This window comes from Delphinapterus leucas, chromosome 19 (assembly GCF_059928025.1).
Source record: "Delphinapterus leucas isolate spDelLeu-1000000601 "Yukka" chromosome 19, BTC_Dleu_Yukka2, whole genome shotgun sequence".
Lineage (NCBI taxonomy): Eukaryota > Metazoa > Chordata > Mammalia > Artiodactyla > Monodontidae > Delphinapterus > Delphinapterus leucas.
Genome location: NC_143147.1, coordinates 59564276 through 59588707, shown reverse-complemented (window position 1 = coordinate 59588707; position 24432 = coordinate 59564276). Strand labels below are relative to the sequence as shown.

General features: G+C 51.9%; 2 protein-coding genes across 2 annotated transcripts in view; one reads left to right on the top strand and one right to left on the bottom strand.

Moving 5' to 3' along the window:
• Positions 1 to 20261, top strand: part of ENDOV (endonuclease V) — a 53501-nt gene extending 33240 nt beyond the window's left edge. Inside the window, 1 exon segment of the mRNA XM_022589401.2 lies at positions 1 to 20261. This exon segment is cut by the window's left edge and continues 6896 nt beyond it. The gene's annotated coding sequence lies outside the window, so the exon portion shown is untranslated.
• NPTX1 (neuronal pentraxin 1) overlaps positions 19773 to 24432 on the bottom strand; it is a 10168-nt gene continuing 5508 nt past the window's right edge. The window contains exon 5 of the mRNA XM_022589394.3: positions 19773 to 24432. Coding sequence (XP_022445102.1) covers positions 24211 to 24432 — 222 coding nt within the window. The 3' untranslated portion in view covers positions 19773 to 24210.

Genomic DNA, 24432 nt, shown 5'->3' with positions numbered 1-24432 from the left:
TGGGTCCTAAATCCAGTGTCAGGTGTCAGAAGAGAAAAGCAGAGGGAGATTTGAGACTTAGACCCAAGAGACGACCGTGTGAAGTTGGAGGCAGAGACTGGAGTGGTGCGCCCACCAGCCAAGGAACACCAAAGATGGCCAGCAGCACTGGAGGCTGGGAGAGAGGCCTGGGATGGTTTCTCCCTCAGAGCCCAGCAGCTGCTGGGAGTTTGGGCTCTGTGAACTAAATGGGGTTCTGGGGTGGCTGCCACCTTGCTGGTGTTCTCTGAGTCCCTGGCAGTAAGAGTGGGGGAATGTGACCTGGGCTCCACCAACCAAGGTTCACCCGAACAGACTGACTCAGAAGCAGCCAACACCAGAAAGCAGATCCCCCCGCATCTCTTTTCTAGCAACGGTGGGGGTGGAAGGTCCTGGCTTATGGGCAGCAGTGCCCTATCACGCGTGGGCTGCTGGGTCTGTGCCCAGTGGTGGAGGCCTTGTGGTTGGGGCCTTGCTCCTGGGCGTGTGGCCACTGAGCAGAGACTTTCTTTGCCATTAAGCTAGCCAGAGTGTGTCCTGCTGGTTCTGAGCGGTATAAGGGTTAAGGAGACCTCTGTCCGTGGGGCAGGGAGGTCATGCCCCAGAGAGAAGCTCCTAGAAGCCCTTCTTCTGCTAATCCTGGCTGGATGAGAGCTGAACTCTGCCCCAAGGACTTGTGGGAGTGGAGCTGGCCAAGAGGTCCGTGGGGGTCAGGAGGAGGACACAGCCTGGGCTGGAAGCACCCGGTCAGGACAAGGTGGCCCCCACTTTCCCCACATCTTTTCCCTGGGCCTGGCACCCACTCTCCCCCCTCCATCCCTCCTCAGGGCCCCTGTCCTCCCTCCCTCTGTCCTCCTTCTCTCCCCTACACCCTTCTTGGAAATGAAGTCATCTAGAAAAATAATCAAAAAATAGAAAGGAAAAAAAAAAGCTAAGAAAATGGGATTTTTTTCCCCTTCAAACATTTGGTAAGACACCTCCCACACGGATGAGTGTCCACCGGGGCCTGTTTTCGTCCGAGGGAGACTCGGGCTTGAACGCCTTGGGTGGTGTAAGCCAGGTGGGCCTCCCGACTCCCCCACCGTGGGGGTCTGCGCTGAGCTTCTTCCTGCAGACCAGCCAGGGTCAGCCCCTGAAGCCTGAGACCCCAGGTGATGCCTTCAGCAGAAGGCCCATGAGCCCCTGAGGCAGAGGCAGGGTGGGGAGAGAGAACAGGAGGGTTCAAGTTCAGGGGGGAATATTAGCTCCTAAGTGAGGTCTCTGCCTCCAGTCTCTCCCGTCTTCCCACCAGCCCACGCCTTGCCTTGCTGCAGAGTTCTCGTTTGTTTATTTAGAATTTAAACTCAGCCTGCTTCTAAGAAAGCTCAAGACACTTACTAAAAAGCTGCTTCCGCGAGCTGGGTCGCGCTCCCTCAGCCTTGGGCTCAAAGGCCATGGACACTATCCCGTTGCTCAGCCTGGCCCCCAGGGCAGCCTGTCCCACCACCCGGTGTGTACCCGGCTTTCAGACAGACCCTTCCAGGGCAGCTTGCTGGGGTGACCAGGCCTGGGGTTCCCCCTCCCATCTTGGAACCAGCCCCTTCCTCCCTGGCCCCTGTGGAGGGACCTGGGGACGTCTGTGCCCGTCTTGTGCCCCTCGGCCGTCTGTTCTGTCACAGTCACCTGGCACAGGCTGCTCCTTTTGCCCCCAACTGGACTCGCCCGGCCCTTGAAGGGGTGTGACCGAGTCATGTCACTGTTGACAACGATGGATGATACGGTGGTGAAGGTGGGGGCTCCCCTCTGCGTCTGGAATGGCATCAGGCCTGGGGTGCCATGTCTCTCGGGCACAGGTTCCCATGGTTGATGTAAAGGAAGGGAAGGGCCTGTGGGGGAAGGCTCGGCAGGGGAGAGCCTGCAGAGGAGGGCAGGGGTCACCCTGATGGTTTCGTCTGAACCCCAGGTAGAAGCCAAAGATGCCATTTTCTCATTTCTTCAGGATCTAGTGACCAAGTGCAACTCCATCCACCAGGGAGGGGCAGGGCACCCACCACAGTGAGGACCCACATTGCTGCACTTGGCGTCCTCATTCCGAACTTCCCAGCCCAGCTGGGCCTCAGGACTTCTTGCTTCCTGCAGGAGGGTCACCTTGATCCTGGGTCTCCCTTCCCTCAGCCTTGCATCTTTGGGCTCACTTTTCCATCTCGTGGCAAAACAAGCAAGCGTTGGCACTGCCCCGGCTCCTTCTCAGATCCGTGCCATCCCGGGCCAGATAAGGGGCTTACCAGGACAGCTGGCAAACAGCACTTCATTTCTCCAATCCCCAGTTCCTCCTCTGTAAAACGGAGCTAATGACGCCGACCTCAGCCCTGCAAACAAGATAAAGCCCACTGAGCACACATTTGCTTCCTTCCCCTCTGAGAGCCTCAGTTTTCCCATCTGTAAAATGAAGCCCTCTCTCAGGCTGTAGACCCAACTCCTGCAGAGCAGGCTGGATGCCTCTGCCAGCTGGAGGACGCATCATGGGCAAGGGGCAGGGGCTGCCCTCCTCTCCTACTATTTGCGGGTTCAAGATCCCACTGGCCTGGCATCATCAGTTGTAACCAGTGTCCCTCCCTCCCTCCGTCAGCCTGAGCAGACACCGCCTGGCAGAAGGATCCCTGACAAGGAGAGCCCTCAGGGTTTGCCCTCAGTAAGCCTCAGTGGAAAGGGCAATGCCAGGTGGGTCATGCCAGGAATGCTCGGCCAGTTGGCGATCACAGTAGAGTATGGCCTTCCCCTGGTTCCGGCTCTCCTCCTTGCCACTGCGTTCCATGGGGCCACAGATGCCATGGCTGCGGGGGCTGAGGCAGACCAGATGTCCGTTCCAGGCCAGAAGGACAGTGCAGCATGGCCCCGTGCTGACACAGCCCTGGAACCCTAGACTTTGGAGCTGAGAGGGAGGCAGGAGCAGGAGGGCAGGTGGAGAGGAGCCAGGTGGCTCCTCTCCTGAAGGAAACGCCTTTGAGCCACAGACCGGCCCAGGAGCATCTGACCGGTGGCCTGTGCCCGGTGGCCGGGTGGCCTGTGCCCTGCTCCCCACAAGGCTGGCGGCATATGGCTGCCCTGGCTCACCCAGCCACACACCATGCAAAGAGCTCCTCTCCCAGTGCCCACACCCACAGGGAAGCCAGTTGTCTGGACACTTGGATGCAATTCTGGGCAGCCCTGGATGCTTGTCTGGCTTCCCGCTTGAGAAGCAGCATTGGGCCCTGGGAAGAGCACAGCCTTCTCAGCCACAAAGAGCTGGATCCCAGGAATCGCATCAGCACAGAGTAGACAACCAGTGATTGTCGTCCACAGTGCACACTTCACGCCAGAAAGGCCTCCGGGGACCACCAGGAGGAACTCCAGAGGCCCCACTCTGGACGCTGAGCCCACCCTCCTTACGCTGTGCCTCACACGCCCGGCCTCAGCACTGCCCTACGCGTGGTGGTAATCACTCTCCTCTTTCCCTCCCACTAGACTGAGAGCCTTGAGGGCAGCAGCAGACTCTCTCACCCAGTTCAGCACCCAGCAGAGTGCCAGGCACGTGGGAGGGGCTGCTGGCACCAGCCAGCGACATCTGGAGCCCAGAGGATTCTGAGCCGAGGATGATGGTGTTTGGAGGATAGGGCTCCCTGAGACGCCTTGGGCCTCCCGCAGGAATGGGAGGCTACTCCGGGAGTGAGATGTTGAAAGTAAGGCACTTGGCATGTGGGCAGTCAGCCAGTCCTGGCCGGTTCTCCTTCCAGAGAGGGTGACCCAAGGGATTCACCACCCTTCTTGGGAAGGAAAAGAAGACCCCTCTTCCACCTGCTCAGTCTACAACACTGAGTACCTGCTCTGGTCTAACAAGACGAACTCTTGGCCATGGAGCTTTCAGACAACATATAGTACATTATTAACTCTGTTAGATGGTGACAAGACCTACGGAGAAAAATCAGGGCAGGGAGTATGGGGACTGTGGGGTGTAACTTTAAGCAGGTGGGTCACCTCACTAAAGAGGCGAGCATCCTGCTAATGTCTTGGGGAGGCGTGTCCCAGGCAGGAGGACCAGCAAGTCCAAAGGTGGGGTGGGGGAAGGGGCGGGGTATGGAGCAAGGTCAGTCAAGAGTCAAGCAGTCAGGGAAGCTGAAGTGGGGGAGCAGGGAGGGGCTGGCAAACGGGGCAGGGCCTTGACTCTCTTGAGAGAAGCAGGGCACCACAAGATGACACGGACTGAAAGGCGCAGCTGGGAGACCCGGCGAGAGGTTGGACAGTATTCTAGGCGACTAAAGGTGGCCCAGACCAGGGTGGTCGCAGCGGAGGAGGGAGAAGGTTCCTGTCCTGGGCACATTTCGGTGGCACAGCCAGCAGGGTCGGCTACCACACGGTACGCGGGAGTAGAATCCAGGTGGCAGCCTAGGCCGGTAGCCCTGCCGCACGCTCCCTTGTCCCGCGCTGACCGGAAGCCGAGAGGCCGAGCTCTCGCGGGAGCACCTCCCGGGCCCCGCCTCTGCGCTCCGCCAATCGTCGCGCGCCTGAGAGCGTTGTCGTGGCAACCCCGCCCGGCGTCTGGGTCCCGAGGTTCTGTCCCAGAGTGTGGCCTCCGGGCCTCGGAACCCAGGTCTACGTGTGGTCTGGGTCCCGCCGTTCCCGCGCTAGGGGTCACGGGCGTCCTCCTCCCCAGGGTGCCCTCTCAGGAGGGTTCGGGAGCAGGAGACCGCAGAAAGCCCAGTCGACCCTTTTAACGTTGTCCGAACATTTTACACCCACTGTCCCGGAAGTTGAGGAGCCAAGGCCGACACCCACGCCTCCCGGAGGGCTACCCCGCCTCCCTCGGACACCACCCACCCCGGAACATGCTCGCCGCCCCTTGCGACCCCGATTCCTCGCGGAGGAACGGGTCGTAGGGAGAGAATGCCCCTAGGCTGCAGACTCTCTGAGGACGGGGACCCCGGTCCAACGCATCGATTGTCTAAGGCTAAGGAAGGAGGAATGAAAGCACGAGTATGAAGTAGTGTGAACTTGAGAGGGAGTCGTTGTTTTAGGTTCACCCAGAAAGCGAACTCAAAGGAAAGTTACTGCAACTGGGGAAGAGCACAGTTGGCTGGAGAATTTGGTTTAAATATAAATAAATAAAATTTAAATTACATAAGCAACACGTTTGGTGTAAAACACGAAAGTATAAAAATCCTAGATCCCATCGCAAGATAAACCACTGTTGACACTTCAGAATATTTTCTTCTAGTCTTTTTTTCTCAATATATTGCATACACATTTTTTTTCAGATAAAATTTATGCATGTGCTGCAGTGCCTCATAGACCCTTATGTGTGAATGGGAATGGAGGCTCCTGATTTGATTGAAGGCTTTTCCCTCCCCAGTATCTCAGTTTCTCCCCTAACACACACACAACACTCAAGGGCACACACATGTGCACTGATGCAGCTGATAACCAGTGTAGCTTCTAGTTCCCAGAGCCCCACCTTCCAAATGCAGAGGTTGTCCTGGGGGTGACAGCAAGCTCTCCATGCTCCATGTTTGTTTCTACAGTCTCAAGTTTTCTCCACCTTCTTCTAGGTTAGGGGCGCTGCGGTGGGAGACAGGGTCAAGATGAGGCTTGAAGAACCCACCAATCCAGGTGAGGGAGGGAAATTCAAGCAAGCAGGCCTAACAGAGGGCTCCACCTTCCAGGCGTGAGAGGGTCCTGGGAGAAATAGGAGAAGCAGCCAGGTCAGATGGGGAGGCAGCAAGGGGCCCAATACAAACACTTTGCCTCTGCCCTCCCTGGGGACCACTGGGCATGCTGTTGGACCAATAACCAAAGGAGGACCACACACGCGCACACAACACACGGTTTCACCCGACAAGGGGACACATTGTAGCCTGACACCTTGGAAGAAGCCCCCCAGCTAGCCCACCCTCCCGGGCACAAGTTGGAAGCAATGTGTATATGCACTGGGGCAGGGGAGGCAGATACACCTCCTCATCTGAGCTCCCTTCCTAACCTGGGGGCCAGTTATTCACAAGTCTGACCCCTTAGCCCTCCTGGCTGAGCACACACAGGGTTATGGGAATGACGTCACCATCCATCCAGACCGAAACATCAGACATCTGTGTAGAACTTTATGTCCTTGGCTCCTTGATACCTGCAGGTGTGGATTGATTTTGTCTTTTCCACAAACTCTTTTTTTTTTTTTCCTTTGGCTGCTCTTTAGTTCCCTGACCAGGGATAGACCCAGGCCCTTGACAGTGAAAGCGTGGAGTCTTAACCGATGGACCGCCGGGGAATTCCCTCCACAAACTCTGTCTTAAAGGGTGTCTTGAATGTGGTGGCCCCTCTGCTCAGAAAGGGGGTGGGTAGGCGCCTCTGCACTGTCCACTAGGATGCTTGTCTCCCTGGCTGCCTAGAGCTGATGCAAACAGCCCTGTGTAGCTCGCCGCAGCTGAATTCTTATCTCAGAAGCCCCTTAGAAAGTGGTTCTGGGACACAAAGGCCATCCGTGTGCTCTCATCCTCCCTCCTTCCTGCACTGGAGGCAGAAGGAGCGACCTCCCCCACTGAGTAGCCACAGGGAACGCTGCTCCAGATGCGCTCCAGACAGAGCCTCCTGATGGGTCTTCCAGAACATCTCTTTCGAAAATTGCGGCACACTTCTCTGCTTAAAACCATCCAGTGGCTTCCCATATGATTCAGAGTAAAACCCACAGTTCTTTCCATGGTGTATGAAGTATCAGTTACCTTCCATCCAAGGACCCCCAGGAACACAACTGCAGTGAAATGGAGTGAGGGTAACAGCACACCGTGGGGAGCTGGGGGGGGTTGTCCATAGGAGGTGTTAGGAAGGACTGGAGACGGGCTTGTGCTGGGGAAACTGGGGCTGGGGTGGAGGCTGTCGGGAAGCAGGGTTGATGCCACAATCAGGTATCTTAATAATTTGTGTCTAGAAGGCAGGAGAACAGAGCAAAGCTTAGGCTGAAATTGGTAAACCCACGCCAGTCCGCAAGGAAAGGGGACCAGGGCCCATTTTTAGGTCTGGACAGTGTCCACGTTCTGTGTTCAGATATGACTGCAGAGGCCTCTTGTCTCTGTCTGCATCCATCTCAGTCACAGAGTGGCTGTGTCTGATGACAGTGACATTGGTTGGTTGTTTGTTTTTTTAAAAGATTTATTTATTTATTTAATTTATTTCTGGCTGCGTCGGGTGTTAGTTGCAGCACGCGGGATCTTCGTTGCTGTGCGTGGGCTTCTTTCTAGTTGTGGCATGCGGGTTTTCTCTTCTCTAGTTGTGGCGTGCAGGCCCCAGGGCTCGTGGGCTCTGTAGTTGTGGCGCGCAGGTTCCAGAGTGTGTGGGCTCTGTAGTTTGCAGCGCGCAGGCTCTCTATTTTAGGCGCGCGGGCTCAGTAGTTGTGATGTGAGGGCTTAGTTGCCCTGCAGCGTGTGACATTTAGTTCCCTGACCAGGGATCGAACCTGCATCCCCTGCATTGTAAGGCTGATTCTTTACCACTGGACCACCAGGGAAGTCCTGACAGTGACACTGTTGAGCCATGCAATTGTCAGCACAACACCGAGGCCAGGTGTTTTTCTCCTTCTCAAGCCCCTGTGTGACCTGACCAGCCCCCCAACCCCTGCCCGCCTCCAGCTCTGTGCTTTCCTGCCATGTTGCCACCCCTTCAGGACCTCTGCCCGGTCCATCTGCCCAGGAACCCTTCCCTGCCCCACCTCACTCTCTGTCCCTTTATCTTGCTTTGGGCTCTCACCATCGCCCTCCCTTCTGCTAAGTGAGTCCTCCATCCTCTGGTCCCTCCTCAGCTCTTGCTCCTCTCCCCAGGCCGCCACCAAATCCACAACAGGGAGAGTCTGGTCACACGCCAGGGTGTCACACTACTAGGGGCAGGGGATGGTTCTCGGGGGCAGCTCTTGTCCTCCCAAAGCACTCGGGCATTTTCCGGGGTTGGTGACCCCGCTCTGCGCTGCTGTCTCTGCTGCAGCACTTAAGAGACCCAAGCTGGCTGTGGTGGGTGTGTGACGTGCAGAGGTAGCTTTGACCAGACGGCTTCTCAGCCTCCCCTTTCTACTGCCAGATGCCAAGGGGCCAACAGTCAGGTGACCCTGAGCCCTAAAGAGCAGAGAAACTGGAGCTCGGAGGCTCTGCCCGAAGCCAGTCTGGCTCTTTCTGCTGAAGGCAAGGACCCCACGCTAGCCAGCGTCGGCCACTGATGTTCCCAGCCCTCCAGCCTTGGGGCCTCCCATTCCTTTGCTCTTAAAACAGAAGGACGTTAGCCCCTCCATTCATTTCTTAGGCTGCCATAATAGGATACCACAGACAGGGGAGCTTTAAACAATAGAAATGTATTCCCTCACAGTCTGGAGGCCAGAAGTCTGAAATCACGGTGTCAGCAGGTTGGTTCCTTCTGGAGGCTCGGAGAGAGAATCTGTTCCAGGCCCCTCCCCAGCTTCTGGTGGCTGCTGGCGATCCTTGGCATCCTTGGCTAGTAGACACATCATCCAGTCTCTGCTCTGTCTTCACGTGACCTTCTCCCTGTGTCCCTGTGTCTTTGATCAGATTTCCCAGTCTTTGAATTAGGGCCCCCTCTAATCCAGTAAGATAGCATCTTAACTTGATGACACCTGCAAAGACCCTATTTCCAAATAAGGTCACATTCACAGGTTCTGGGTGGATATGAATTCTGGGGGGACACTACTTACCCCAGTACAGCCCCCATCCATATAAAGTGGAAAACCCAGAGTCCCATGAGGATACCCACGTTTCTCTGGGTCATCTGCCTTCACGTTCCCTGCTTCTGCTGCACACTCGATGGCGGGAGGGGTCTACACTGGACACCACCCAACTTGGTTTGTGCAAAGCATCGTTCACATGGGCCCTTCTGGGAGCAGACGTTCACCGGTGTTTGGGGTGACGGAGCAACTCGTTACAGATGACAACACAGGCATTTCTGGCCAACTGGGCTTTCCCCCTTTGGTCTTTCTCCACCCCGTCACGTCTTTTCTCTCCCCAGTTCTCTGTTCTGCAGATTCTCACCTCTTCTCTCCCAGGATGTCTGTGAAAACCACAGTCCCTTTTGCTGCTGTGCAAGCAGCTCCCTTCACATTTTCCTTCCTGCCTCGACCCCTGCAGGCAGGGGAGAGGGTGAGTTCCCCTTCCAGACTAACAAAAGCCATTGGTGTATTTTCCTAAACTGAGTCAAGCCAGCCTGTGACATGCACCAGCTCCCCTGGTGCATGAAAGCAGTTGGCTCTTATTTCAAAGAGCGTTTCTGGTTTTTTTCTTCTTTCTACATCTGCGCTAACATTCTGTGATTCTTAGAGAACCAGAATTCTGAAGAGTAAAGCCCAGAGCCAAGAATGTTCAATCCAGAAGGAGCTTCTAGGAGGAAGGAAACAGACATGACTTCTGCCCGCTGGGGTTCTGGGTTGGGGAGACTCGGAGCTGTGCAGACCAACCGGGTGCAGATGGCACTGCCAAGGGAACACAGGTGCAATGAGACAGGATCGCAAGGAGGACTAATTTACACCGGGCAGGGGATCAAAGATGAGTAGGATTTAGTCTAGCAAATTATTTCTTGGATATGACACCAAAAACACAGTGCAGAGGCAGCTTTGACCAAAAAATAGCTAAGTTGGACTTCATCAAAATAAAAAACTTTTGTGTATCAAAGGGTACTATCGAGAGAGTGAAAAGACAACCCACGGTATGGGAGAAAATATTCACAAGTTATATATCCAATAAGGGATTAATATCCAGAATATATAAAGAACTTCTATAACTCAACAACAAAAAACCAAGCACCCGATTTTAAAATGGCCAAAGGGTTCAAAAGGACATTTTGCAAAAGAAGATACACAAATAGCCATAAGCACATGAAAATCAGTATATCAGGGACTTCCCTGGTGGCGCAGTGGTTAAGAATCCACCTGCCAATGCAGGGGCCTGGCCCAGGAAGATCCCACATGCCGCGGAGCAGCTAAGCCCATGTGCCACAATTACTGAGCCTGTGCTCTAGAGCCCGCGAGCCACAACTACTGAGCCCATGTGCCACAGCTACTGCAGCCCACGTGCCTAGAGCCTGTGCTCTACAGCAAAGAGAAGCCACTGCAATGAGAAGCCCGCGCACCGCAACGAAGAGTAGCCCCCACTCACTGCAACTAGAGAAAGCCCGCGCGCAGCAACGAAGACCCAACACAGCCAATAAATAAATTTATTTATTTTAAATAATCAGTATATCACTAACATTGTGTGATATCACATGATATCACTAATCATTAGGGAAATGCAAATCAAACCCACGTAAGATAGCACCTCACACTCATTAGGGTGGCTACCATCAAGTAACAACAACAGCAGAAATAACAAATATGGGTGGAGACGTTGGAACCTAGTACGCTGTTGGTAGGAATGTAAAATGGTGCAGCCACTGTAGAAAACTGTGTGACAGTTCCTCAACACCTATACATAGAATTACCATATGATTCTACTCCTAGGTATATACACAAAAGGATTGAAAGTAAGGACTAAAACAGATACTTGCACACCCATATTCTTAGCAACACTATTCACAAAAAGGTGGAAACAACTCAAGTGTCCATCAACAGGTGAATGGATAAATAAATGTGGTCTATCCATACAGTGAAATATTATTCAGCCATAAAGGAATGGCATTCTGACACAAGCTACAACATGGAGGAACCTTGAAAACATTATGCTAAGTGAAAGAAACCTGACACAAAAGGACAAATACTGTATGATTCACTTAAATGAGGTCCCTAGGATAGGTAAATTTTGAGAGACAGAAAGTAGATTAGAGGTTACCAGGGGTTGGGGAAGGGGGTAGGGAGTTAATGTTTAATGGGTACAGAGTTTCTGTTTGGGGTGAAGAAAAGTTTTAGAAATAGTGGTGATACTTGCACAACATTATGAATATAATCAATACCAATGAATTGTACACTTAAAAATGGTTAAAGTGGTACATTTTATGTTATATATACTTACCACAATTTTTTAAAACTAGTAATGTAATATACCAAAAGCCATTGAGCTGTAACTTTAAATGACTAAATTTTATGGTATGTGAACTATATCTTAATGAAGGTATTAAAAATGAAGGGAGGGCTTCCCTGGTGGCGCAGTGGTTGAGAGTCCGCCTGCCAATGCAGGGTACACGGGTTCGTGCCCCGGTCCGGGAAGACCCCAAATGCCGCGGAGCGGCTGTGCCCGTGAGCCATGGCCGCTGAGCCTGCGCGTCCAGAGCCTGTGCTCTGCAACGGGAGAGGCCACAACAGTGAGAGGCCCGCGTACCGCAAAAAAAAAAAAAAAACACACACGCACACACACACACACACACACACACACACAAAAATGAGGGGAGCCCTCCTCCCATGCAAGTCCCATGCAAAGACGCGGAAGTTTTAGGCAGGGGCTTGAGGCATTGGAGACACTGGCGGGCCTGAGGCCTCCCAAGGATGGGGCAGGAGCAGGGGCGTCTCTCCAGCCCTCCCTCCCTGCACCCAGTCCTGCCCGCTGCCTCTAGCACCTCCTCTGCAGGCTGGTTCTGTGCTGAGCACACAGCCTCCCCTCAGAAGCCAATTTTCTACATAGCGAAAATGTTTTCTCTGTGTCCACTTTAGCAGATGGCCCCCCACCTTGGCCTGAATTGAGAAGCGCAGAAATCAAACAGCAGACAGACGGCTTCCTTAGCAATGCCTTGTAGGCACACAAGCATGCAAGCTCACACCCGCCCTCCTCCCCCCTCCCCCATCCTCCGGCACCATTTGCCTTCGGTGTTTCTAAGCCTGAAGCTGGCCCAGGCGCCTGAGCTGAGCCTTCTTCTTCTTCCGCCCCTCAGACCACCCACCGGGCACCTGGCCCCAAGTACTTGCTCATGGTAGGTGCTCAGGAAACAGGTCGTCGATAAGTGAATGAATGCATGAATGTACGTTTTTCTTTATTTCTCTTTTTTTTAAACTGGAATATAGTCGATGTACAATATTGTATAAGTTACAGTTGTACAATATAGTGATTCACATTTTTTAAAGGTTATACTCTATTTATAGTTATTATCAAATATTGGCTATATTCCCTGTGCTGTACAATATATCCTTGTAGCTTATTTTGTACATAGTAGTTTGTACCTCTTAATCCCCTACCCCACGTTTGCCCCTCCCCCTTCCCTCTACCCACAGGTAACCACTAGTTTGTTCTCTCTCTCTCTCTCTTTTTTTTTTTTTTTTTTTTTGCGGTACGCGTGCCTCTCACCGCTGTGGCCTCTCCCGTTGCGGAGCACAGGCTCCGGACGCGCAGGCCCAGCGGCCATGGCTCACGGGCCCAGCCGCTCCGCGGCATGTGGGATCCTCCCGGACTGGGGCACGAACCCGCGTCCCCTGCATCGGCAGGCGGACTCCCAACCACTGCGCCACCAGGGAAGCCCTCTCTCTCTCTTTTTAAAAAATTTATTTATTTATTTATTTGGCTGCGCCAGGTCTTAGTTGCGGCATGTGGAATCTTTTAGTTGTGGAATCTTTTAGTTGTGGCATGCGGGATCTTTAGTTGCGACATGCGGGCTTTTAGTTGCAGTATGTGGGATCCAGTTCCCTGACCAGGGATTGAACCCGGGCCCCCTCCACTGGGAGCATGGAGTCTTAGCCACTGGACCACCAGGGAAGTCCCTAGTTTGTTCTCTATATCTGTGAGTCTGCTTCTTTTTTGTTATATTCACTAGTTTATTGTATTTTTTAGATTCCACATATAAGTGATATCATAGAGTATTTGTCTTTCTCACTTCACTTGGCATAATGCCCTCCAGGTCCACCCATGTTGTTGCAAATGGCAAAATTTCATTCTTTTTTTATGGCTGAGTAGTATACATATACATTTATATACACGCCACATCTACTTTATCCATTCATCTGTTGATAGACACTTAGGTTACTTCCGTGTCTTGTCTTGGCAATTATGTATAATGCTGCTATGAACATTGGGGTGTACATATCTTTTCAAATTAGTGTTTTTGGGGTTTTTTGGATATATACCAGGAGTGGAATTGCTGGGTCATATGGTAGTTCTATTTTTAGTTTTTTGAGAGACCTCCATACTGTTTTCCACAGTGGCTGCACTAATTTACTTTCCTACCAACAGTGTATGAGGGTTCCCTTTTCTCCACATCTCGTCAACATTTGTTATTTGTGTCTTTTTTGATGACAGCCATTCTGACAGGTGTGAGATGATATCTCATTGCAGTTTTGATTTGCATTTCCCTGATGATTAGCACTGTTGAACATCTTGTCATGTGTCTGTTGGCCATCTGCATGTGCTCTTTGGAAAAATGTCTATTTGGGTCTTCTGCCCTGTTTTTTTTTTTTTTTTTCGTCACACGGCATGTGGGATCTTAGTTCCCCGACCAGAGATCAAACCCATGCCCCCTGCAGTGGAAGTGCAGAGTCTTAACCACTGGACCACTAGGGAAGTCCCTTCTGCCCATTTTTCATTCAGGTTGTTTGTGTTTTTGATGTTGAGTTGTATAAGCTGTCTGTATACTTTGGATATTAACCTCTTATTTGTCATACCATTTACAAATAATTTCTCCCCTTCAGTAGATTGTCTTTTCATTTTGTTGATGATTTCCTTTGCTGTGCAAAAGCTTTTAAGTTAAATTAGGTCCCATTTGTTTATTTTTGCCTTTATTGCCTTTGCCTTAGGAGACAGATCCAAAAAAATATTGCTACAATTTAGGTCAAAGAATGTTCTGCCTATGTTTTCCTCTAGGAGTTTTATGGTTTCTGGTCTTACATTTAGGTCTGTAATACATTTTGAGTTTATTTTTGTATATGGTGTTAGAGAATGTTCTAATTTTATTCTTTTACATGTAGCTGTCCAGTTCTCCCAGCACCACTTATTGAAGAGACTGTCTTTTCTCCATTGTATGTTCCTGTCTCCTTTGTCATAGATTAATTGACCATAAGTGTTTATTTCTGGGCTTTCTATCCTGTTCCATTGATTTGTATGGCTGTTTTTGTGCCAGTACCATTCTGTTTTGATTACTGTAGCTTTGTAGTATAATCTGAAGTCAGGGAGTGTATTTCCTCCATCTCTGTTCTTCTTTCTCAAGATTGTTTTGGTTATTTAGGATCTTTTGTGTTACCATACAAATTTTAAAATTGTTTTTTCTAGTTCTGTGAAAAATGCCATTGGTAACTTGATGGCGATTGCATTGAATCTGTAGATTGCCTTAGGTAGTATGATCATTTTAACAATATTGATCCTTCCAATCCAAGAACACGGTATATCTTTCCATCTGGTTGTGTTGTTTTCAGTTTCTTTCATCAGTGTCTTATAGTTTTCTGAGTACAGGTCTTTTACCTCCTTAGGTAAGTTTACTCCTAGCTATCTTATACTTTTTTTTGTTTGTTTATTTTTGGCTGCGTTTGGTCTTCATTCCTGTGTGCAGGCGTTCTCTAGTTGCGGCAAGCGGGGGCTACTCTTCGTTGTGGTGCGCGGGCTTCTCATCGCAGTGTCTTGTCTTGTTGCAGAGCATGGGCTCTAGGCACATGGCCTTCCGTAGTTGTGGCACAAGGGCTCAGTAGTTGTGGCTCACAGGCTCTAAAGCGCAGGCTCAGTAGTTGTGGCACACAGGCTTAGTTGCTCCACAGCATGTGGGGTCTTCCCAGACCAGGGATCGAACCCATGTCCCCTGCATTGGCAGGCAGATTCTTAACCACTGCGCCACCAGGGAGGTCCCCTAGGTATCTTATTCTTTTTGATGCAATGGTAAATGAAATTGTTTTCTTAATTTCTTTTTCTAATAGTTCATTGTTAGTGTATACAAATGCAACAGATTTCTGTATATAAATTTTGTATTCTACTATTTTACTGTGTTCATTGATGAGCTCTAGTAGTTTTCTAGTGTCATCTTTAGGATTTTCTATATGTAGTATCATGTCATCTGCAAACAGTGACAGTTTTACTTCTTCCTTTCCAATTTGGACTCCTTTTATTTCTTTTTCTTCTCTGATTGCTGTGGCTAGGACTTCCAATGCTATGTTGAATAAAAATGATGAGAGGGAATTCCCTGGCCGTCCAGTGGTTAGAGCTCTGTGCTTTCACTGCTGAGGGCCCAGCTTCAATCCCTGGTCAAGGAACTAAGATCCCACAAGCCACATGGCTTGCCCCCACCCCCCCAAAAAAAAAGTGATGAGAGTGGGCATCCTTGTCTTGTTCCTGATCTTAGAGGAAATGCTTTCAACTTTTCACTGTTGAGTATGATGTTGGCTGTGGGTTTGTCATACATGGCCTTTATTATGTTGAGGTATGTTCCCTCTATGCCCACTTTCTGGAGTTTTTTTTTTTTAATCATAAATACGTGTTGCATTTTGTCAGAAAGCTTTTTCTGCATCTATCTAGATGATCATATGGTTTGTATTCTTCAATTTGTTAATGTGGTGTATCATATTGATTGATTTGCTGATATTGAAAAATCTTGCATCCCTGGGATAAATCCCACTTGATCATGGTGTAAGATCCTTATAATGTATTGTTGGATTTGGTTTGCTAATACTTTGTTGAGAGTTTTTACATCTATGTTCACCAGTAATATTGGCCTGTAGTTTTCTTTTTTTGTGATATATTTGTCTGTTATTTGGTATCAGGGTGATGCTGGCCTCATAGAATGAGTTCAGAAGTGTTTTTTCCTTTGCAACTTTTTGGAATAATTTGAGAAGGATAGGTGTTAACCCTGGGTTTAGTGCCTGCATACTAGTGATCAGAGCCAGGTCCCGGAGTCTAGTTGCTCGGCTCAGGGATCCCAGAGCTGGTGTCACATCACTGTTGGGGTGGGAGGGTGCGGTTCTTGAAACAGTTGGGTACAGGGTCCAGGCTGTTCTGAAGCTTGTGTTGACCTGATAGTGGGCAGGACTGGGACCCAGCTGGTTCCAGGGCAAGGTCTAGCCTGCTGGTGGGCAGGCTGTATCCATAGGCTGTGGGATTGTGGTTTTCTTGTGTCTGGTGCCTGCCCACTGGTGGGTGGGGCTGGGTCCTGGGCCCTCTGGTGGGCAGGGCGGTGTCTGGGGTGGCTGTGGGCTCAAGGGGTCTTTAGGCAGCTTGTCTGCTGATGGGTGGGGCTGTGTCAGTTAGTTGCTTGGCCTGAGGCATCTCAGCACTGGTGCCTACAGGTTGTTAGGTAGCGCCAGGTCTCGGCCTTGATGAGCTAGAGGGAGGATCCCACACAATGGTGCCTACCAGCACCAGTGTCCACGCGGTAGAAGGAGCTCCCAAGAATGGCTCTCACCAGAGTCTATGTCCCCAGGGTGAGCCACCCCCCAACCCTCACCTCTCCAAGAGACTCTCCAAGACTAGCAGGTCTGGCCCAGGCTCCTATCACATTACTGCTTCTTCCCTGGGTCCTGGAGCATGTGAGATTTTGTGCGCACCGTTTAAGAATGAAGTCTCTTCCCCCCCCCCAGTCCTATGGGACTCCTGAAATTAAGACCTGCTGGCTTTCGAAGCCAATGGTTCTGGGGGCTCATCTTCCTGGTGCAGGACGTCCAGGCTGGGGAGCCTGACGTGGGGCTCAGACCTCTCACTCCTGTCGGAGAACCTCTGCAACATAATTATTCTCCGGTTTGTGGGTTGCCCACCCAGGGTTAGGGGACTTGACTTTATTGAGCGTCTGCCCCTCCTACCCATCTCGTTGAGGTTCCTTCTTATGTCTTCATTTGTAGAAGATCTTTTCTGGTAGGTGTTTTTCATTGATGATTGCTCTGCAAATAGTTGTGATTTTGATGTGCTTGTAAGAGGCGAGCTCAGGGTCCTTCTACTCCGCCACCTTGGCTGATCTCCTGTGTGTGCGTTTTTCTAAAGGGCCAGTTGTGGTTCTTCATTTCCTTAATATACTTCTCTGCCCCTGTCCCCAAAGGGAGACTGATGAGCCCAGGTCATGACAGTGGGCTCAGGGCCTGTGGACCCCACCCCAAGTACCTACATGCACCCTGATTTACATGGTAGCTAAGAGATTCTGGGGAGAAAATGTGACCCAGGTCCACCAACAGTGATCAGAAATATGAACTCACGTAGCCTGAACAGGGACCCTGAGAGGGCAGTTAACATTGAGAAGTCTGGTGAGGGCAGATCCCATGGCTGCTGGACTGCTGGTGGGGCAGGGGGCAGAGGGGTCCTGTGTGAGCAAGGGTCTAGGAGCAGGTAGGTCAGACGTCCTGCACAGAGGGCCCTGCTGGTCCCCACGGATTGGGGAGGTTGCCTCCTAGGCTCGAGGGAGAGCCCAAAGGGACTGCAGAGACCAGCTGGTCTCACCCTGTCTTCCTATGCTGAGGAAAACCATGGCCCTAAAGACCACTGTCCACTTCCTTGAGCGACCATGTGAGTCTCAGGAAATGCAAGTGTGCTTCATGGGGAAACCAAGAAATGAAAGGATTTTCAGTTTTTAAGGATCAGACTGTTAGAAACAATTTATTTGAATGTCAGGAGAGGAGGGAGGCTCTGCTCCCGTGGGGAGGGGCATTTCGGGAACCTGAGGCCACAGGGACTTACCACGTGCATCACACGTGGGTGCGTGAGAACCTGAGGGGTCAAGGATGACAGAGCAGCAAAGTGCGAGGGAAGAGCAGGTCTGGCCAGAGATTCACGGGCTCAGATTGGGACTAGGTCCTCTGTGAGGAGGTGGCCTGCCAGCTGCTGACCCCTGCAGATGAACTTGGAACCCGATAGCTAGTGTGGAAAGGCAGGGGCTTTGCAGTCTGATTGCCCGCCCTGCCACTCATGAGCTCAGCAGGTCACCCGGCCTCCCCACCAGCTCATCTGCAAAATCAGTGTTATCATCAGGGTGGCCACTGGGATGACGTGAGATGACGCGTAGGAATGAGTTAAGCACAGAGCATGATGCACAGTGTGGATGTCAATGGCCCCTGGAGGGTAGCAGCACTGCTGGAGCACCTCCAGAAGTGGACTGTGGAGAGTCGTGAGGGTCTGGGCCCCTGGCAAAGCTAGCCGATGGGCCTGAGCCCAGGTGGGCACCACCGGCTGTGAATGGGAAAGAATCTCCTAGTGGGGGACGGGGGAGGCAGTTCTGCTAAGGTCAAGGCAGCAGTGCTGGCTGACTCCATCCCAGGGACGGCCCCTCGCTGGCTGGGCTGAGCATTCCAGCCTCTTCCGAAGGGCATCTGGTTCCTACAAAGAAGCCAAGCCCTGAGCTCAGAACCACAGGCCTTTCAAAGGATTCCAGAACCTTTGTAACTTCCCCCCAGCCACCACTTTCATTCTCTCCTATTTCCTCATTGCAGCAAGTAGTTAACTTCCCAGAGCCCGTGTGGCTTTGTGCTCCTTGGAGGTCTGCAGAGAGGGGCTGCTGCGGACAGGCCCACCCGCTGGGAGCCTTATGGGGAGCAGACAAGGAGATGGAGCAGGTTGGGACTCCTTGAATTGTGCTGCTTCTACCCTGGGGGCCCACAGCTGATGTACAAGCCCCAGCTTCCTGGAGCAAGGATGGGGGTGGGGTGATACATTCCCTGGACGCTCCAGGGGTTGGTCTACACTCCTATGCTGCTCCCTGGGGGGCTTCTGGGGTGGGAGGAGTGTGACCGTAGAGCAGGTCAGCCAGCTGCTGCAGGAGAGGCATGAAGGCTGAGACCCAGGGGACATGGGGGCTGTCTCCCTGTGTGCAGACAGGTGGGTGGACGCTGCAGCCCAGTATAAGGAACTGGGCACTACAGAAAAGAAATAGAAAAGGTAGAAAAGAAAAAAAGGAAACTCCCAGCTGGAGCTGTCTGAAAATGGGGCAGACTCTCTATGAATAGTGAGTTCCCCATCGGTAGAAATGTGCAAGCTGAGAACATTTTCGTACACCTGATGGGCCGTTGGAGTCAATGGCTTTGGAGACACTCTCCGGCTTTGAATCCCGAGCCTGTGTCCCTCTGCCCCAGGCTCCCACGCAAGCGAGCTCAGCAGCAAGGCCTGACTGCCTCCCTGCGAGCTGCTGTTCTCAGCTCCATGGCCCCTAAAGTCAGTCACTGAGGCACCAGTATCAGGTGTGAGAGGTGGAGAAAGTAACTTGTTTCTGATGACAGTTAAAATGCCCAAGTTTTTGAATGAGCACTTCCATAGAGGTTAGAAATGTAAGAGTGGTGTTAGTAAAGGCATAACTATGCACTTGCTTCCGTGGGAGGCAAAGGGGTGGTGTGTTGGCTGAAGCTGCTGAGGTTGGGTACAACCCTTGCCCTGGCCACGCGCGTGCAGCCTGGAGGTGGATACCACCTGCCAAGGGCAACTCTGGAGAAAACAGGTCCAGGGTCTTCACCCTGGCAGGGGCTTCTCTCTCCCAACTGGGGCTCCTCCTGCAGGGGCAATAGGGCGAGTGGCCACCTGCTCTGAGGCCAAATCCCCTCCCTCTGTACCGCCCCAGGCAATGGACGGCTCAGTTACACCCCACCAAACCCCAGGTCCTGAGTCCTGGCCAAGTCCCCTCTGCTAACCCAGTGTGCATGTGGGCATGTGTGTTGGGGCATGGGGGAGACCCACCAACCAGGCAGGCTACTTTGGCCCCTGGTCATTAATTTTGTCCCCTGGAAGGGAACAGTTCCAAAGCTCTTTGTTCATCCAGTCTAGCTTGGTCCACCAGGGGCCAGGGAAGTAAGTTCTTCTCAGTGCCCAGGGCTCCCGCGTCACCCATTTTTTTGTTATGTGAATCTAGAGATGCTGTCTTGCTTGAGAGCAGGAAAGCAGCCTGGGAACCCCAAAAGAGGAGAGGTAACCAGGTGTTGGCCAAGGATGGGTCAGCAGGGATGTGGCAAAGGAGAGCAGAGCAGGGCTGTTTGGGAAGGACAAGCCCAGGCCACCTGGGACCTGTGCCCAGGTGTGCTGTGGGCAGTGCATTCACTCAGTAGGGAGCAGGGCTGCAGGCGAGGTGAGGAACGGGCAGTTACTCTGCACCCCAAGCCCCAGTGTGGCCTCCACACTTTGGGAAATCACTTCACCTCTCTCTGCCTTGGTACTCTGCCTTGGTATTGGCTATTGGGCAGGCCCCCTCCCCACCTCTGATGTCCAGTGTCACCAGATGACTGCGGGATTTTCAAGGGGCACAGGGCAATAGGCAGGCATGCATCCCCTGGGAGGACCCCTGAGGTCATCCAGCAGGTTGAGGTGACATTTGCAAGCTTGAGAAAAGAAGAGACATTCCAAGGAGACCACAGTCTTTCTTCACTCTTTACTGTGTAAAAATAAACTCAACAATTCATGTCATTTCAGCAAGAAAATGAAGAAAAAGAAAAAAGCAAGAATACCAGTAGAAATAGTGCATTTCCAGAACTGCTTATGGGAGGTGGCAGGTCCCATGGTTTTGACCCATTAGATACCCAAAAGGCTGCGGATCATATGAAAAATGTACAGCTTTGGTTAGCAAATAATGAAAAAGTAAGATACATCAATTCTGTTTCCTATTATACAGTATATACAATATAACAATATCAACCATGGGGGTTTGCTTTGTTGTCGTTGATTTTTTTGGTTTTTTTTGGCAAATAAGACAAAATTGGGACTTTAAGTATTTGGGCTTTTTTTCTCCTCATTGACTTGTTCCCCTTCAACAAATGGCACTTAAGTCCACTGTGCATGGAAGTGATACATTTCCCGTCATTAGCTGAATAAATTTACACACTGTGTTTTAAGAGATGAAACCATGACTGCTTTAAGCCACATTTTGGTTGCCATAAGGTTACAAAGGATACTATCCTCTTAATGTTTACAATTCGGAACCCTAGTTTCTTCTATCAGGGTTGGAACTGACCATCAAGTCCTCAACTCATTCCACTTAACAAGTCAGCTCGAGACAGAGGGGCCACCATACATGGCCAGTGTGCATCCCATCCCCGACACATCTTTGAGAACAGGTGGCCCCTCTTTGGAGCACATTGGAATGACTGTGACCTTCATGCCAGCCTCTTCCCTCCCCTTCACTCCCCACAAGACACCCCCTTGGTCTCAGGTCCCAGGGCTGGTGACAAAGTGATCTTTGCAGTCTTAGAAAATAAAACTGTGAATCTACAAAAGGAACAGAAAGCATACAAAATGTATCTCTTTCTTCCAAAATAACATGCTTTCAGTTCTACGTTTTTGGCGGAGCCTGAAAGTATTTTCAAGGGAAATATAGGTTGAGTTAATTTATAGGTTTGTCCTTTTCTTTCATAAAAATACTCTTGTTTGGTAATAAACTTTTTCGTCTAGAGTAAGAGAAATAATACTGTTATCAAAAGCAAGAAAGGCTTATGATTCAAGTGGGCTCTAATCCCCCGAGGGCCCGGAGAGCCTCTGTCAGCAGCTCTCCCACCTTGGACACCCAGGGAGCTGTGGGACACCAGCTCGGTGAAAGCAAACACTGTCTCGACAGTGCTTTTTTATCTTCTTCTTTTATAAAATGGCTTACCTGAGATAGGCATGTATTATTTCAGTGCAAGAGGGAACATCAGTCAGATTAAGGGGTAGATGGAAACTATGTGGATTAGATTTGTGGCTGTGTAATCGGCCTTCCTCCGGGCTGGCAAAGTGCCAAGTGTTACCACAGTAAGGGAGTCCGGGGCTTGGCACAGGCTCCAGCTGGGGAGGGCGGAGGGAGTTAAACATCAGCTTCCATCCCTGGCACCGCAGGTGTGTCAGGGGAGGGGCGAGGAGGGTGAACAGGTCGGGAGGCTGAAGGGACACAGGCGTAAGCATCTGGGGTGTGCTCTGCCCCTCTCTACTTAGGGCAGAGGATGGCTTGTGGTCCTGAAAGGACAGCTCCCACTGCGCCCACTGGGACAGGAGGTGGTCGGGGTCTGGTAGATCCATAGATCGGCAGGGGCTGGTGGGAGGTGCTGATGGGAGAGCACCTAGCACACTCTGGGCCTTGCCTACAGCTCTGAGATGGCTGAAGTGAGGGGTGGGGCCGATCTGGTCTAGAGGGGGATACTAAGCTCTCACTCTTTCCCAACCACAAGCATTGTTAGGCTTGTTCTCAACCTACATGTTAAAAATACTTCTTGGTGTGTTTGGGGAGTGGGGAGGGGGAGAGGGAATCGATCTCTCCCTTGACCTCCTCCGACACCCTTGGCTTGCTTACCCAGCCATTTTTAGTAGCTACATGGATGGTCACAGAACAATGGGTGGCACTGGGCACACAACACAGAACCAGAGAAGTTCATGCAGGCAGGGGAACACACACCAGACTGAGGAAGCAAGGGACATGCCACCCCAAGGAACATGCAAACAGAGAAGATCCCTTCAGATCCACAGATGCCACAGCCCGATGGGCTCTGACAAAGCACAGCGGTCTCAGAAAAAGCCACCGTTGAACCACAACACGCAGCCTGGCGCCTGGACCTCACCCTCGGCACTAGAGTGGTGCATTGCAGCATGGCGGCTGGGTACCGTGCAGACACCTACGCGGACACCAACACAGACACACACAGATGCACTAGGTTTCCGACACAACACGGACCTGCGTTTAAGGAGACAGGTGCCCTGGAAGGAACAGAAGCCAGAAACACCTGCTCCTCCTGAAGAAATGTCTGCAGCTGTAGATGAGCCAGGCAGTGCAGTAAAATTTCTAGAAAGACTTGCCAGCCTTTTGCTAATTAGACTCCTGGTGACAGAGTCCAGGTTGCCCTCAGGGTGTGCGACCCCCAGATGGTGCAACAAAGCAGGGAGCTCACCCTCCCCTGGGTGTGATCCGTCTGAGTGCTATTCTGCTCGCTCTCATTCAACACACACACACACACACACACACACACACACACACGCACGCACTTTTCTCCCCGCCTTGGAAGGTCTAGAAGGAGGCGCACATGTTAGTTTTTCATGGAGGGAAAGAAATGTCAAAGCTTCTGGACACTGGCTGGGTCTCAGTGTCACCAGCTGGTGACAGGTTGGGGGCTACATAGGACTTGCGCTCTGTAAGATGGGGGAGCGGATTTCAGGCCCCGGCCTAGCCATGTGTGGCTCCCCAGAAGAGGTCTCCGGAGGCCCTGCCCCCTTGGAGGGCTCGCCCCGGCCCGGGTGAAGAATATGGCTGTCAGAGTTACCACGGACCTGGCCCGTTGACTGGCTGGGTTCAAGTTCCAGTGGCCCTGTGTGGCTGGGTCGTAATCAGAGTGTGGTTTTCCTGGTCTAAAAGGTCTGCTCTCAAGCTGACCCACCGAAGCCTCTGGTCTCCCACTGCCAGAGGTCAAGGGGAGGAGACCAGGGGTCCTGGCTTCCTGGGCTGTGGATGGGATGTTCCTCTCTTGGGGGCACTAGCTGGCAGCTGAAGGGGAGTCTGAGGACGTGGAAAGGCTGAGGGCCACAGACAGTATCCTGGGCCAGAGCTGGCCGAGCTGGGTATGCAGGCTGGCCTCCCAGGCCCAGGGCTGCCCTCAGATGCCAACAGCAGGATGCTGGCCAGGCACTGGGGGTTGGAGGAGGGACTGCCCAGATCCTGAGGCTGGTCCCTCCTCCTCTGCCCCTGCCCAGCACGTGGTGCCATCACAGGACACTGTCTGCCTTCAACCCTTCAGAGAGAATTCCTTCTATGACAAAATACAAATTCTCCATGGAGAGGCCCCCGGCCTTTAACAAACTGCTAAAAGATATTTATTTTATCAATATAGAGATATGTCGCTCTGAAAAACGTTTACAAACAAAGACGAATGCATTGCAGAAGAGGCACCAGCCCCAAGGCACACGGGCGGACACCAAAGTTGGCAATGCAGATATTAGACCAGTCATGAGATTTCCCAAAGCCACAGAGAAAGAAGAAATGAAATACCTCATTTTACAAGAGAAGGCCTCCCCAGAGAGACAGACCCTTGTACACACACAAACACACAGACACACACACACACACATACACTCACACACAGGTCCTCTCACCTACGTGTGCATTTTTCAAAATGTTGCAGCTGCCGGCTTTACTGGTGAACAGGGCATGCCTGAGAAACAGTGCGGGCTCCTAGAGAGGAGTGGGGACACCTCGGGGACGGATGGGAGCCGGGCCTGCTTCACGTGCACGAGGACGAAACCAGGCTGTGTGCGTGTGCGCATGTGCGAGGGCGATGGCCTTGAGTCATTCCTGGGGGAAAGGGAGAGAAGAAGAGACGACGGATCATCACCGCACAAGCAGGGGGGAAGCGGGAGGGGGCTGGGGACCTGGGTACCAGGAGGCTCAGCCCGGCCCTGGGCCTCAGTTGATCTGGCGACAGGCTTCAAATGTCCACTTGGTGGCTCCGCCGTAGATCTCGATGTGGGACTCAGACCAGGCAATGACGTTGCCGGAAAGGGCCTTGGTGCTGCAGGTGGCCAGGTTGTACACCTCCCCCGGGGTCAGCTTGCGGTCCCAGATGTTGAAATGGGCCAGCTCGCCCACGAACGCTTGGGTGGCATCAAACCCGCCACCCAGAGTGTC